Source organism: Chrysemys picta, chromosome 6, assembly GCF_011386835.1.
Source record: "Chrysemys picta bellii isolate R12L10 chromosome 6, ASM1138683v2, whole genome shotgun sequence".
Taxonomy (NCBI): Eukaryota; Metazoa; Chordata; order Testudines; family Emydidae; genus Chrysemys; species Chrysemys picta.
In genome coordinates this window covers 114,369,986-114,385,691 of record NC_088796.1, presented here as the reverse complement: position 1 = coordinate 114,385,691, position 15,706 = coordinate 114,369,986, and the positions used below count along the sequence as shown (strand labels likewise).

General features: G+C 41.4%; 1 protein-coding gene across 7 annotated transcripts in view; it reads left to right on the top strand.

The window, feature by feature from the left end:
- Window positions 1–15,118, top strand: part of LINGO2 (leucine rich repeat and Ig domain containing 2) — a 760,588-nt gene extending 745,470 nt beyond the window's left edge. For all 7 annotated transcript variants that reach the window (XM_005294759.4, XM_005294758.4, XM_065549693.1 and 4 more), the window contains one exon: window positions 726–15,118. In XM_005294759.4, coding sequence (XP_005294816.2) covers window positions 762–2,582 — 1,821 coding nt within the window. In that variant the 5' untranslated portion in view covers window positions 726–761 and the 3' untranslated portion in view covers window positions 2,583–15,118. The remainder of the gene's footprint in view (window positions 1–725) is intronic.
- Window positions 15,119–15,706: the final 588 nt, after the last annotated feature.

Sequence of the window (15,706 nt, the reverse complement as noted above, 5' to 3'; positions counted from 1 at the left end):
CATAACGCTGGGTTTAGCAGGCTAATGCTCAAACCACTGAGCTATCCCTCCCTAAATGCCTTAGAGGGAGGTAGGGGTGTGTGGATGGGTGGGTGTGTGTGTGTGTGTGTAAAAAAAAAAACGCACCAGTTCCATCATCCATATATATATAGTGTGTGTGTATATCAATAATCTCTATCTGTATATCACTATAATGTATACAATACATGCTAATAGGAATCCTTCTCTTGCTAGGAAACTCTCTTTCCTATACAAAATGAAGTGAATGCAACTTAAGGTTCACAGTTAAAATATTGAAACAGGAAAGACAAAAGTTTTAATATCACGTCACTGAGTCCCAATGCCGTACACATTTTGTAAGTGTGATTCACTTTATTGCTAGACCTGTTAGCATAGAGTGTGTGTTTGTCTCTGATTTAGCACAGCACTGTCATGCAGAGACTCAAATGGGAAAAACAATACCCCAGTCACTGCATCCAGTAGGAAAAACTGCTGCATGATGTATCTGAAATCTGGGGGCAGAATGCCAAATGAACAGATTCTTAGACATCTCCCTTGACTTGTAATGAAAATACGTTTTCTTTTTGTCTCCATTTGCTATGGCTTTTGTTGTGGTTTTGAATGGAAATCTATGAGCCTGCTCTGAAATGGATGCCAGAAATCTGGTTAAAACAGTATTTAGTTACTAACTAAACTTCTCCCCCTTTTCTTCCCTGTTCCTCCAGGCTCGTGACTGAGGAGTAGACAACATCGGTGGAGTCATGCTTCACACGGCCATATCATGCTGGCAGCCATTCCTAAGTCTGGCTGTGCTGCTCGTTTTCATGGGGTCCACCATAGGCTGCCCAGCCCGCTGTGAGTGCTCAGCACAGAACAAGTCTGTTAGCTGTCACAGGAGGCGCCTGATCTCCATCCCTGAGGGTATCCCCATCGAAACCAAAATCCTGGATCTAAGCAAGAACCGCCTGAAGAGTGTCAACCCTGAGGAATTCACATCCTACCCGCTGCTCGAGGAGATAGACCTCAGCGACAATATTGTTGCCAATGTAGAGCCTGGAGCCTTTAACAATCTTTTCAACTTGCGCTCTCTGAGACTGAAAGGAAACCGTCTGAAGCTAGTCCCGCTAGGGGTTTTCACAGGGTTGTCAAACTTAACAAAGCTTGATATAAGTGAAAACAAGATTGTCATTTTGCTGGACTACATGTTTCAGGATTTGCATAACCTGAAGTCCCTTGAGGTTGGGGACAATGATTTGGTTTATATATCCCATAGGGCCTTCAGCGGACTGCTTAGCCTGGAGCAGCTCACCCTGGAGAAATGCAACCTAACAGCTGTACCAACAGACGCCCTTTCCCACCTTCACAACCTCATCAGTCTGCATCTGAGACATCTCAACATTAACCTTTTGCCTGTGAATGCCTTTAAGAGATTGTTTCGCCTAAAAGACCTGGAGATCAACTATTGGCCTTTACTGGACATGATGCCTGCCAATAGCCTGTATGGTCTCAACCTCACTTCTCTCTCAGTCACCAACACCAACCTGTCTGCAATACCTTATTCTGCTCTTAAACACCTGGTTTACCTGACACACCTAAACCTCTCCTTCAACCCCATAAGCACCATTGAGGCAGGCATGTTTGCAGACTTGGTGCGTCTGCAGGAACTGCACATGGTGGGGGCGCAGTTACGTACCATTGAACCACATGCTTTCCAAGGGCTCCGGTTCTTGCGTGTACTTAATGTGTCCCAGAACCTGTTAGAAACGCTAGAAGAGAATGTATTCCATTCCCCTAAAACTCTTGAGATCCTCTGCATTAACAACAACCCCCTGGCTTGTGATTGCCGCCTCCTTTGGCTATTACAAAGGCAGCCCACCTTACAGTTTGGTAGCCAGCAGCCCATGTGTGCCGGCCCAGACAGCGTCAGAGAGAAACTGTTCAAAGACTTTCACAGCACCGCCCTTTCCTTTTACTTCACCTGCAAGAAACCCAAGATACGGGACAAGAAACTGCAGTACCTGGTAGTGGAGGAAGGACAGACTGTGCAGCTGACATGCAATGCCGATGGGGATCCTCAACCTACCATCTCCTGGGTGACGCCGCGACGGAGGCTGATCACAACTAAATCAAATGGAAGAGCCACGGTGCTGGGAGATGGCATGCTGGAGATCCGATTTGCTCAAGATCAAGACGCTGGGATCTATGTTTGTATTGCAAGTAACGCAGCTGGGAATGACACGTACACAGCCTCCCTTACAGTAAAAGGATTCACTTCAGACCGTTTCCTTTACGCCAATAGGACCCCTATGTATATGACAGACTCCAATGACACCAGTTCCAATGGAACCAATGTGAACACCTTCTCTCTGGACCTTAAGACAATACTGGTGTCCACAGCCATGGGCTGTTTCACATTCCTTGGAGTTGTTTTATTTTGTTTCCTACTTCTTTTTGTGTGGAGCCGAGGGAAAGGCAAGCACAAAACCAGCATTGACCTTGAGTATGTCCCCCGCAAAAACAATGGTGCTGTAGTTGAAGGAGAGGTTGCTGGACCACGGAGGTTCAATATGAAAATGATTTGATGGTATACTGCTAGCAGTGCTTTTTCTGTGGCATTATAACCAATTAAACAAGCCTGGCATGTGGAATTGCTAGGCAGAGGCAGCTTAATGCAGCTGTCACTGTGTCAAATGGTTATGTGGAAATGGAAAGACTATTTGGGGTTGTACAGTAGAGCCTCCTAACCTTGAGGCATGTGTGTCAGGGCCTTTCAAATAGTTGGTAAATGGTACTAATTGTTTGCATTGCAAATATTGGCATTCTGGGGATCTCAGTAATGAACTGTTGGCTCATGTTCATGGACAGTTGTTCAACATTTTCTACCACTACAAAAAAAGAAAAAGAAAGGGGAAAAAAACCTACAGTGTAGGATTTACATATTTAAAAAGACACATTTGTCTAAAACATACTCTACAGTGAAATTTGTATCTATAGATCTCATTTGTTAAAGCCTTGCATCATACCTTATAGTTGGTTCAACACCACAAAGAAATTGATCTTATCTTTTTTTAATATACATATATACTGTGTACATTTTAAAGCAATATGAATGAGAGGTTGTGCTTTGAGATATCCACCGACACTGACCCAAGTGTGATGTCACTCCTCCCCTTAACTATAGTCAAACCCAAAATTAGACCTCTGTAGTTACCGATGAGACAACACAAGATACTTTTCTTTTCACGTAGAAGACCAGAGAGGCATAGCTTAGGGCACAAATGTTCTGCTCTGTTGATCTTCTCTTCATATAAATAAAAGGCATGTGCCTAGTTTTGATACAGAATGGAATATTTTTTATATCTGTGATATCACACTGGACCAGTTTACTGTAACAAAGCCCTGGTTCTCACCCAGGAGAGCTCAACCTACTAGGCATAGCAGACATATAAAGGAGATAAATTATACTTTAAAAAAAGAGATCTGTTTTTGTCACCCCTTGGTTTTAATTTCCAAGCCATTGTTAAAATATTAATGTGTACTGGTAGGGGGTGGGAAGAAAGAAGGTAATGCATTCTGTATACTCCTAGGGAAATATGGTCACCTTAGTATTTGAGGAAGTGAATTAAAATGTACAAAAGCTCTGTTGATAGGAATGAACTCTTCTCCAATGCCAATAAACCAGGGTTATCCATGCATAATACGAGGATTATGCGACTAAAGAAATGTTTAAAACATGATAGCCTCCAAAAGGCCAAAGTACTGCCAATTATAGTGAACTTCTAGTCACTGTCAATCTCATCCCAGATATTTATAAATAGCATATAAACACAAACGCTAATTTCCATTAACAGATTACTTCAGCTATTCTATCTGCCATTTTAAGAATTGTATTGTCTTGGGTTTTTTTGGGACAATGGCCCAGAGCAGGAGGGGGTAATCTGTGTTTTTTGTGGAGGAGAGAAGGCAAGGGAACATTGGTTATGTTTATATATGTGTTTGTTTTATTCCTCTAAAGATAATGCAAAAAGGGCTCGGAACTGGAACTGTAATGTCAACTCATTGTACTGTTGGTATCAAAAAAGATATTTTAGAGTACTAGTATTTTCCAACTCTTGCTGGGAGAGGGTAGTGTTTAACCACCTTTTAATGTCCTAATAAATATGAGCCATAGATTAATTTATTTCAATGTTTGGTTAACAATTATATATGATTTATAAATTATTTGGAATAACTTTGAGTAAGAATAATAATCAATGTGTTTGATTTTATACCCATTCTAGTTAATCTAGGGTAAACTGTTCAAAAGTGCCTATGTGATTTAGGAGCCTACGTCTCATTTTGAAGATTTGACATGGACACTTTGAAGCATAAATCAGATTGACTGACTCCAATTGGGACTTAGCCACTTTTGAAAATGTTACCCATGTTCTTTGGCTGAGATTTTCACAGCATAGCTATGGGATTTAGACACATTTCTTCTATTGTTATCAATAAAGGGAGGTGTTTAAATCCCCTAGGCTACAGTCTGTCCAGGCAGATCCCTGATCAAGATACAGGATCAGGACCTAGATTGCACTGAAAATCTCAACCTGTTGTTTTCAGTGGCTGATCTCAGTTTAAACCATTGCTACATTTCATGCAGTTGAGGACTACAGGGGGTGTTCCCTTTTTTTATGCACCACATTAGATTACTGGGGATTTATATGATGGGGACTAATCCTTTTGTCCTTTGAAATTTTATGGAATTTTAATGAAATGAAGTGACCCCTGAATAAACACGTGATAACGGAGAGATTGTTTTTGCTGATCAAACAGCAGAGCCACTGAAACACTATTGTACCTTTATATGGATAGTTAAATAAATAAATGAGGGGGAAAAGATGGCTGAATTATCAATTGGATACATTTCCATTTGCCTTTCCCTTGTAATTATCATTTATCCATTAGCAATCCATTTCCCCTGTAGTGGTGATGACCTGATTTAACTGACAATAAAATCAACGTTTTGAGCAAAAGTGCTGCTGAATTCTGGTTTAGGTGGTTGGTATAAATCCAAGTGGATGATTTTTTTGTTTTGTTTTGTTTTCTTTACTTTACATTACACAAAAAAGGAAAAAGAAAGCGATGGGAAAACCAGGAGGAGCTGTATTCATAGAAATTAATCTAGAATGAATTGTGTTTTCAAGTTTAACTAGTACCCCACTGCTGAACCCCCCTCAGCCCCACCCCACCTGGAAAAAGTATCTCGGAAGTAATGAAATAGTTATTGTGCTGTTAGGGTATCTGAGCGGTCCTGGAATTGGCAACTTAAATGAAAAATGATGTGGGTAGTAAAATCCATAACTATGCAGGCCTTGCAGAGACTTAGTTCATAGGACTACACGCAGCAAGAGGTAGAGGATTGTAGTACATTCTGGGCTTTGTTGTCCCAGCACTGCTGTTTGCTCACAGCCTGATTCTGTTACCCTCGCATTAGGTAGTACACTACTCCTTTAGACAGCCCCATTTATTTCATTGGGACTTTGCAAAGAGTAAGGTACCACTTAACATGGGTAAAGATGGCAGAATAGAGCACTAATCATTTTATCCCCATTTTGTTTTTTGGCTTCCCATGAACCTGATCCTATTATACGCGGGCATCCGCCATTGCCTTCACTGGGTGAGCAAAGAATGCAGGTTCTGACTCCAGGTAAGCACTTCGCTGCTCTGTTTGCAAACATACGGGAGCAGTGACCACAGGAATATTTATTCTGCCCCTTCTGCACTTCCAACCTATGTCTGTTTGGACCAGTTGCTCACCTGCCTTTGAAAGCAGGGAGGGGCTGCAGCTTCCTTTACTGCAGGCCAGTTTAGTTTCAGATGAATTAAACTGAGTTTAATGGGACTGCTGTTGCTGCTCAGGGGTCTACCCTAGCATATCCCAGTGCATGATCGGGGCCTGCCAATGAAAGAAAGTGATCACAAATTGAACACTTAGCCCTAGCTTTTACTTGTCTTTTGTCTACCTCCAAAGAGCTGGTTGTAAGGACTTACAGACAGTACAAATGCAAGTGGCATCCCGTGGTGATTAAAGCACCAGAACTGTGAGCAGCAGCAATGCAGTACATGGTGCTTTTGAAAGGAAGAAGTTGGAAGAGTTGAGAGCAGCAGAAGTCCCAGGGGGAGAATGCATCAGAGGGACTGAAGAAAGGAGGCTCATCACTCACCCCACTTCTAAAATCTGTAAGACCCAGACTGCATCTCCCAAACAAATAAATCCCCCTGCTTTGACAAGCGAAGATCACATTGTGCACCTGCCTTGTAATCTGCAGCATGCATGAATACTGTGACTCCCCAAAACTGCATTAAAAAGGAATTTGGAGCAATATCAAAAGGAAACAGTCACAAGGGGATATTAGAACATCATGACACTAGGCTCAGGATGAAGGGCAACCAGCACCCAAGTACACTGACATTTCTAGACTTCCAGCTACCCTGTGTGATACGGTATACAAACCCCACATTGGGCCCGAAGGGGTTAAAGGACTGTACTGAGCCCAGGTAGCCCCAGCTCTCCAGACCTGCAGCGCTTGCTCCAGCTGGAGTGAAAGCTTAAAAAGGAGCAACTGAGTTCTGAAGAAGACAGACTTACCCTGAGGGCTTCTAGACAGGTGTGGCTAAGAAGCATCCCTGTGTGGAAGAGAGCTGCTTGGTGGGGGCTGAAGGTTTAGTTGACTGTTCTTTTGTTATCGATATTGGACTTGGAGCTGTGAGAAAAGAGAGATGGTAGGAAGTGCCCCAGGGAGGGTAACTCTGAGGGCACTCCAGGGTGCCAGACACTGCTGACTCTCAGAGGGCCCTGGATCGCAGGCCACTGGAGTGGGAGGGCCCAGGCTCCCCTACCAACTGCCGCTGCTGCAGGGGAGCATAAGCACATTCCAGTCTCACTCCCCCTCTGATACAAAGAGGGCAAGGACTCTGCAAACTGAAGATGAAGTTAAACCCATCCTTTGGTGAGGAACTTGACTGAAAGGCCTTCCCGCTGAGAGGCAATATGGGTGTGCTACCCACTGGACCACCTGGTCCCCTGAGAGCTCTATTACACCCTACAATATTTTTTTGTTCTGGCCTTACTCTTCAGCCAGGCAACATCCACTGCCAACATTCTCCCACCCATCAACTCAGCTGGACTCACTGAATTTCCTCCCATTCAGGCAGCCCAGCCTTCCTGAACAGACTATTTTTGTTCTATATTCTCCTTGCAGGTGTCAATAGCTGGCTGCGTTTTCAGAAACCATTTTTGAAATAAGGCAGGAGATTATGAACTCTTAGAGGGTTAGTGGTGCAATATGGTGTGTTAGGTGTGGGGCATTTTAAGACTGTCTTTAAAGATTTCCTCTACTACATCACCCAAAATATACATTTTCTTTCCCATATATTGCATCATAACATGGATCTGTAAGTGATACCATCACCATGCAGAAAGGTATGAAATCACACCCTCAACGTTATGAAATGACATAGAAATCCAGTTATGGGAGACACTCTAAATACTCATCCTTATTATTGCACATTATTGATAAAACAGGAGCCCCCAGAGCCCCAGGAAGGATAGCCACCAGCTATGCTAAGCACTTTATAAACTGATATATACACGTTCCAAGATTCAAGGGTAATCCCCCCACACACACATACCGCTCTGAGAGAGCCTGTGGTGAGATAGACATAAGAAAGAAATAACTGAAAAGCCATTTATTTCATCCAATACTTAAGAGAAGATTAATTGTTGCTGGTGCGGGGTTAAAAGTTAAATAACCGCCATGGGGAATAACAAACTATGTGATAGGTCAACTGATCATTGGGCTGGTTGCTGGAGAGTCACTGAGAATGAGTGAGATTTTTCAAAGCCATAGAAGCAGTTTGGATGCCCAGCTCCCATTAAATGTTATAGGACGTGTGCACCCAAATCCCTTAGGCAGTATCTCAGTCAGTTGCTTAGGTGATTTCCTCTCCATTTGTCTTTCTTCTAGCTCTTCACACACACGCCCTTCACATGACTTTGACCCCAAGTACAGATTTGGAGGAATTTCATTGAGTATTTGGGACCTAGAGCTCAAAGTAGAATCTTACGATGTGTGAACCTTGCCCAAGAACTAGGTTTGAATTAATTTTCCCTGCCAATGAAACCAGCCATGTTTTGAACAGTTCTCCTTGCTACTGAGATAATCACATGCCGACAGCAATCTGTAGGTTGAATTATTCTGATTTTTCCCCCTTTTACTAGAAGCAGGTGCTTTGATAAAATGCCAGCCTGAAATAGAAATCTTTATTTATAGCATGAACAGAATGAGAAAAGTACTGGAATAGTCAAGAAAAATGTTCCATTTTATTTTATTTTATTTTATTTTTAAGGAAAACTTTATCCCTAATCTGCAAAATAGAAAACAGATGAGCAGATTTTCATCTTGTAACTTGCTAACTGACATTTTATTCTAACTGGTGCCAAAATATCTGTATCCAATGAGCAAAGGTATTAAAGCAAAAGAACTGAAGCCAGACTTATCTCAATTAGGCTGGTGGAAATCAGGAGTAACTCCAATCATTATAATGGTGGCATTCCTGATTTACATTGGTAAAGCTGGTATTGGCATCTGGCCCTTTGTTTTCTATACTAAGAGGGCTAGCATGAAAAACATGCAGAATGTATGTTTTATTTATTTTTCACTTCGTTGGCATACGTTCTGTTCAGATTGCTTTCATAGTTACCATTGCTGGCTGAGCAGGAGATGAATATTCAGATTTGCAATAAATAAATAAACACAACAGACCCAAACTAACAAGCTGTACATTGCTATGTGTGGTAATAGCAAATCAGCTGCCATATATACTCACGTATAAATCCAGAATTTTAAGCTAAAATTTCAAGTTAACTGTTGGGGAGGGGTCAGTTTATACATGGGATAATGAAGCATTGTTTTGGAATGCAAACGGTTATTTAATAACAAATAAATTTATATTATGGTAGAGGCCAGCAAGGTTGGGCACCCACTGTGCTCATATTAAATGACTGTCCCTGCTCCAAAAGAACTTACAATCTAAAACTGTCTTATATGCAAGTATATATGATAACAAGTGTCTCATTGTTTGGGGAGGGGTTTTCATAGCATATAAATATTATTATATTGTCACACATACCGAAATCCATCTGCAAGCATCTGTAGTTCATATGTATACATTTGTGTGCGCAAAAAGAAGTCACATTTGATTTTTTTTAAACTTGTGGGTTTTTTTAAATGTGATTTAACTTTTTAAATGTGATTTTTAAAAGGTGATGAGGTAAAGCAGAAAAACAGTTGTGTTGTATTTTATTTTAAATATATATGGTAATAATTACGGATGGGAAATGAAACAGCCCCGTTTTATGATCTATGAAGCAGATGGCAACTTGGGTTTGTCTGAAAGCTTGTTTCAAAATATTGCTAATGCTAATGACAAAGAACTTTGTTTCTCATGAGAACTGTCCTGGATGTCATTTTTCGTTTCATTTTGTTTTGTTCTTAGGGCTTATGTTACGGTGTGTATCATACATAGCCAAAATAACCAATCCTAAATAAATCATTCCATGGACTTGTAAAACTTATTGAGAAAACTGAAGAAAGTTTACACTTCCATCATAACAGTTCGCTTTCTTCCAGGAGGTAATGAAATGTAACCAAGCAAAGAAAAATTGTAGTCTACTCACATTGAGTCCTGAAGTCCTTAGTCAAAACTCGAAATGAAGGCTAAGAAAAAAGTGATGAACAACATAATTTATTTTAAAGTGGATCTTGATAAGTTTATTAATGGGATTATTTGACGAGGCTGTCTGTGATAGCAGGAGACTGGACTCTTTGATCCAGGTGGTTCCTTCCCATTCTATGATCCTATCACTATCATCCGCTATAGGTTAGTGGGGGGCTTGAACCTATGAGCTTTTGAACTAAAAGTATGAGGCTGTACTGCTTGAGGTAAAAGACTAAAACTCCCAAGCTGGTAAGTGTAATAGACCCTTTAATCTCTAATGTGCACAATACAACCCCAATATCAGGGAAATGTCCTAATTTCAAGTTCACTGACTGGGGGATTGTCATCCCGGGAGAGTAGGGAACTTCATCAGATAAAACACTCGAGAACATGGAAGAGCAGGGAGATGGATTGTATGACCTAACTGGCTTTTTCCATCTCATTTGTTTCTATTATTATTATTTTTTTTAAGCATTCTGCCATGATTCACTAAAGTAAGCTAACTCGTCAGGGTTCACATAATGTTAGACAACAAAGTGACGGATATTTATCTGCATGCAAGATAAATATCGAAATTCTTTTGTTGCTGATGGCATAGTTCAGCCATTAGCACAGGACTTCATTGCTTTTGAGTTCTGTCTCCCAGCTAGCCACATCTTAAAACTCCCAGGCATGGGGAAAATGTGATGGACAAGTCATGTCCCCAGGATAGGTGTGGAGAGGGGGGATTTCCATGTACAAAGTTCAACCCTCCATCCCTACCTCACATATTACCCTCTGTAAGGTCAAGGGCAAGCAATTGAGCCCATGATGGGAAGAGACCGGCAGGACCCCTACACACCTGCCCCATAGAGACTACAGTGGGAAGGTAAGACAGCCACAGACTGTATATTGCCTTTTCTGTAGAGCCTTCTGTGCTGAAGAATCTCCTCCTTAAAGGCGGGTCCCAGGAGAAGCCCTAGTAGCATGACTCCATCGGAAAGACATTGCCAGGAGGTAGGGGGACTCTACGGGATTTGAAAGCGATCCCAAATACTATTCCTTCTGAGGTAGGGTAAGCTCTGCCTCCCCCCCCCCCCAATGCCCTCTGGGATGTGAATCTTGTGGAGTTTTCTTCCATCTTAGCCCCATCTCCGGAGTTTTATGGAGGGAGGAGGGAGTCCAGAGACTTAATCTTATCTTCACAGAGGTTTTCCAAAATACAGTCCCTTGTGTGGGATCAAATTGTCTGCTGGGGAGAAACAAGTTAGAGCTTTACTCAGCATATATCTACTCAGCAGGGGTAAAACCAGTGGAAGTTTTGCCATGTATTTCAATAGTGCCTGGATTTCTCCTTAGGTCTTTCTCATGATCAGTGCTGTTGGAAAGAGCCAGAGGTAGAGTCCTGGCCTATCCCTGCCGTCAGAAGTCTCATCTGCCCTTGGCACAGGGAGAAGGAGCTAGAGGAAAGGAGAACTACATGCCGAGAGTTTTATCAGTCTGTGCTGTCAGATGCAGAACAGCCTTGTGCTCACTTTGGAGCTTTTATTTGCAGGATCACTGAACTAAGATTTAACTGCTTTGTTGCCGTAAAAACATGACTGACTCCAGCAGGGCTCTTTGCACCCAGAGGGATTCAACTTGAGGAAGGATAGGTGTGGTGTTATCATCACAGCAGGTTGAACACCCACTGGAATCTCATTGATGGAAGCAGTGATATGGCGGTGCTGAATCAGTGCTCTCCTCAGTCGTCCTGACAATGTCTCCACCCATCTTTGAGGCCCCCAATGCTATTTTCTTCTCCCCAGCAGAAGAGAGGTTTTGGCTGCTTTCTGCCACTGCAGTCTCCTCACTTGGCAGTGTCGATGCCAGGGACCTCCATCAGTGTCTACATTGGCCAAAGCTGGTATTAGACCTGAGGTGAATTTGGCTCATTTTCATTTCCTTTCTTTTCCTTTCAATCTGAGAATACCATTGCCAGTCTGCAAGCTGCATTCATCCCACCACCTCACAGTGAGTTGAGAACACTGCGGTTCAGAAAGATGCACAAGATGTCCTGAAAGAGCTCTTCGCCTCTAATTTTTATGATTCTTTTATGCAGTTATGGTTGCTTTTCTGGGCTACCTGATGTTGTCTCCAGAAATATAACCTGTTCCAATATCACAAGTTATCATCTGGTCTTGTCTGATGTATCCAGATCTTACAGCGGACAGGTCAGAGAACACCATCACCACCACCCTGGGCAATAAATCACTGGCAATCTCCTTGAAAATTTCAGCACAGGGACTGAATGGGCATGGAGAATGAACTCCTCTCTTCCCCATAAAGCTGACCCCTTCAGGAGAGGTATGAGACACATTGGCAAGTCATAATAAGTAGTTTTCTGCTATCTCCATCTGGGGCAGTAGGAGTTTTGCAAGAGATTTTTCAAAACCACCATATATATCTAGGAGCACAATTTTTATTGAAAATCAGTGGTCTCTATGCGCCTGGAGGCTCTAGGGATTTTGAAAATCTCTTTCTAGGGATGAATAGAAGACTTCAACGACTATCAAATCACTGAAATTGCCTTTAAATAAAAAAACTTTAAAAAAGTAGGGGGAGGGTGAAATACTTGGATATTTTCCCCCCTGCATTCACATCAACCTCTATTTCTCTTACCAGATACTTGATTCAACATGTTTTCATGTGAGCTGGAAAGACAGGAATGGGGGAGTTGAAAGCCTTTCATGTTTAAATGACAAAATGCATCCAAAAGGTTTGTCAGATCTCAAGTGAACGCAGTCTTTGAAGAGGATAGGGAGGAAGGGAGAGTAGAATGCGGCAGATTTGTTGTTAACCCCTGGTCCCATAAGATTATATACTCCTGAGTGTGGAGAGCTCACACTATCTTTTGAACCATGTAACCCCTGCATTTAGCCTTCCATATTGGGGTCATGTTTGGAGTGGCAGCACAAGGGGGCCTGTGTATCCCTTGCATTCTCTGGATTGAAGGAATGTGTGCTCACTTATTCCAGGATCCACTGTGCGTTGACCAAGGGTCAGACTCCTGGATCTGTGGCATTGGCCACAGAGGGCAACAAGCTCCCCTCTGTCATGCCTCCAGACTGGGGTTCAATTCCTTCTTCCTTAAGCTCCATGGAGCTCCTGACACAAAGGTGGAGTCTTTAGTCTCTGTGCTCGTAGGGCCCAGTTTCACCCTTAGTAGAAAACATGGTAGTGATGAGTTAGTGAAACACAGTCTGATGATAGAGAGGAAATGAAATTGAAGCTCTGATAAAAGATGATGTGACACTTGCCTCAGTACCTGGGGTCCTGTTCAGGGTTGCAAGAGCTGGATCAGCAATTAACACCTAAGGGAGTCCTTTAGCTAGTTAGGGCTGTAATCACCAGCTGAATGAGCTTATTTACCTCATCACTTTGTAAAGTGGAAGTTCTATTTTTGTGAGCTATTTTCCAATAACTTTGCAATTTATATTTTTCAAAAGCACAAGTGATAGAGCACACTTATTTATTATAGGAAGACAATGCTAGTAAATGTAATCTATTACTTTTGCTACGAGCTATTAGCTGTATGTACGAAGACTAATAGGTTACATCAATTATATAAAGTGTTGCTATTTACTAAAACCAAACAACATTTCCTCTTACAAAACTACCACACTAGATTGAAGTCTGCACAACGCATCAATTCTAATGTCCTGTTGGGAATTCATTTCTTGAGCAGAGAACAGGCTGCAAAGAGTTTACAGAGCCAATACACCCCTTTGATTTATATAAGAGCTTTAATTTTAATGGGGCACATGGAGTCTGACTGTCTTTGCTATAGTGGATTTGGCAAACTGTCGCATTTTGCTAAAGGAAATCTGATCAGCACTGTGTTTCTCTGGGATGGTCTAGCTGTCAGAGAGAGCAGAGGCCTAATAGTATAAGCCCAGGTCTGGGAAACAGATATTTCCAAGTTTTCATCAAAGCACTAACACTGAATCTGTATCTTTGCCTCAGTTTCCCTATGTAAATTGGGATAACAATATTTACCTTTGATAGGGAATAATCTTCCGCTGAGCTCAAGGGTTAAAAACCTAGGGAGCTGAGGGTGTTCAACTAGTCCCACACTAAGGAGTGAAAAGTCTCTACACATGGCACAATTAAAGAAAAGACTTTAGCCAGATACTTTGATAAATACTCAGAAATCCAAAACTAGCTCTACAGAATTTTCTCAGAAATGATGCTTGGGGTGGTAGCAGTGGTCTACTCTATACTCAGTGGTTCCTCCATATTTAGAATTAGAATAATGATGTTTGCAGAGAAATTGCGGTGTATGACCTGACATTTTGTGTCAAAGAAGCACATTAACCAGCCTTTTCCTTTTCCCCAATTCAATGATTTAATCACTTATACAGACCTATTAATGCCTAGGTTTTATTTTTATTTATTTATTTGTGTATTTATTTCTTTTGCAGGGCTTGATTAATCCCTCTAAAGATTTCACCACCAATTCTATGTGTACATTTGACTATAAAGAACAGATGCCAAAATGAATGCAAGCCACACATGGTCACCTGCACACACAAAAAGGGGGGAGGGAGGGAGAAAGAGCTCAGAACTGATTACTTAGAAATATTATTTAGAACATTACTTATAAAATATACTTAGAAAGCTTTCCTTGTGGCTGATCTCCTTCTCCTACAAGAATGCTGAAAAACGAGGTGCCGTACAGGTTTTTGATCATCTAGTCCATTAATTTTTTTAAAGTAAACAGACCCACATACACGCCCGAAGCTGTAATAGCTACAGGTACCCAGTTTCCAAATGAGCCATGGTCCCTGATCTCAATGTTTATCCTATAAAATTTAACTTGCCAACTTACTTTGCTGTATTTGCCACCACGGTGAACTGTGGCCAAACTGACCTTGATCTTTTCATGAAGATTGTTTTAATTAGCCATGAGCCAAACATTTACAATTGCCTTTTCCCCAGCTTCTGTCTTTTGGATCCTATTCTGCAATGAAGTAATCAGCACAAACCAAGGGCCACATTTCAATATCCTTATTCATATTGAGGAGCACCTTGCTCCTCAGGAGGTCTCATTACAGTCAGTGGGAATATTCATGAAGTAATATGTTACTTGACACGAGTAGGAGTATCAGAATCTGGTCCTTAATTTCCTCTTCAGCGGTCTACAAGGGAACAAAACAAGTGTGTGTGTGTGTGTGTGCGTATATATATATATATATATATATATATCCACTTCTGCCACTCAAGAACACCTTCAGCTCAAGTCAGTGAGAACTGAAGTGAATGGGTGTTGAGGATATACTGCACTTCTCAGGTCTGGACAAAAAAAAAAGGTACCTGCCCAGAATTAATTTGGCTATTGGTCCATCTCTATTTTTAACAATATCTTCAAAAAGCCTTAGCATTTTATTTACCCAGAAGAATCAGACTACTTGCACACAAAAAAAAAAAAAAGATCGGGGGTGGGGGGAGGAGAAGCACTCCCTGTTGCAGGTAGTCTTTATTGTATTATGAATGAAAAGTCATAACTGAACTTGACAGATGTGCTTGTCTGGGAGATTTTTTTTAATCTGATAACATTGACACTCCCCTATGACCCTGTTTTAATATGATGAGTTCCCTCTCTCCTTCCACAGGCAGGAAAGCTACAGACCACCTCATTTCTTTACTAATGTTTTTTAATTCATTGTGTGCTAATCAAAAGAACAAACCTCTACTCCATCTTTTCAACAACTGTTGTAATTGTTTTTCATAGGAATCAATTTTTAATTGTAACATTGTTCTGCTAAAGCCCTATTGTCTGTGTCCTTCCAAACTGTCAGTTAATTAAATAAAATTAAAAAAGCTGAAAAGCACATTGTTGTAATTGCTTTGTATGTTTAAATTGTCTTATCAGAAAACAAGGTTATGAATTTCATCTGTTGAGACGCAAAAATAAAATACTTTC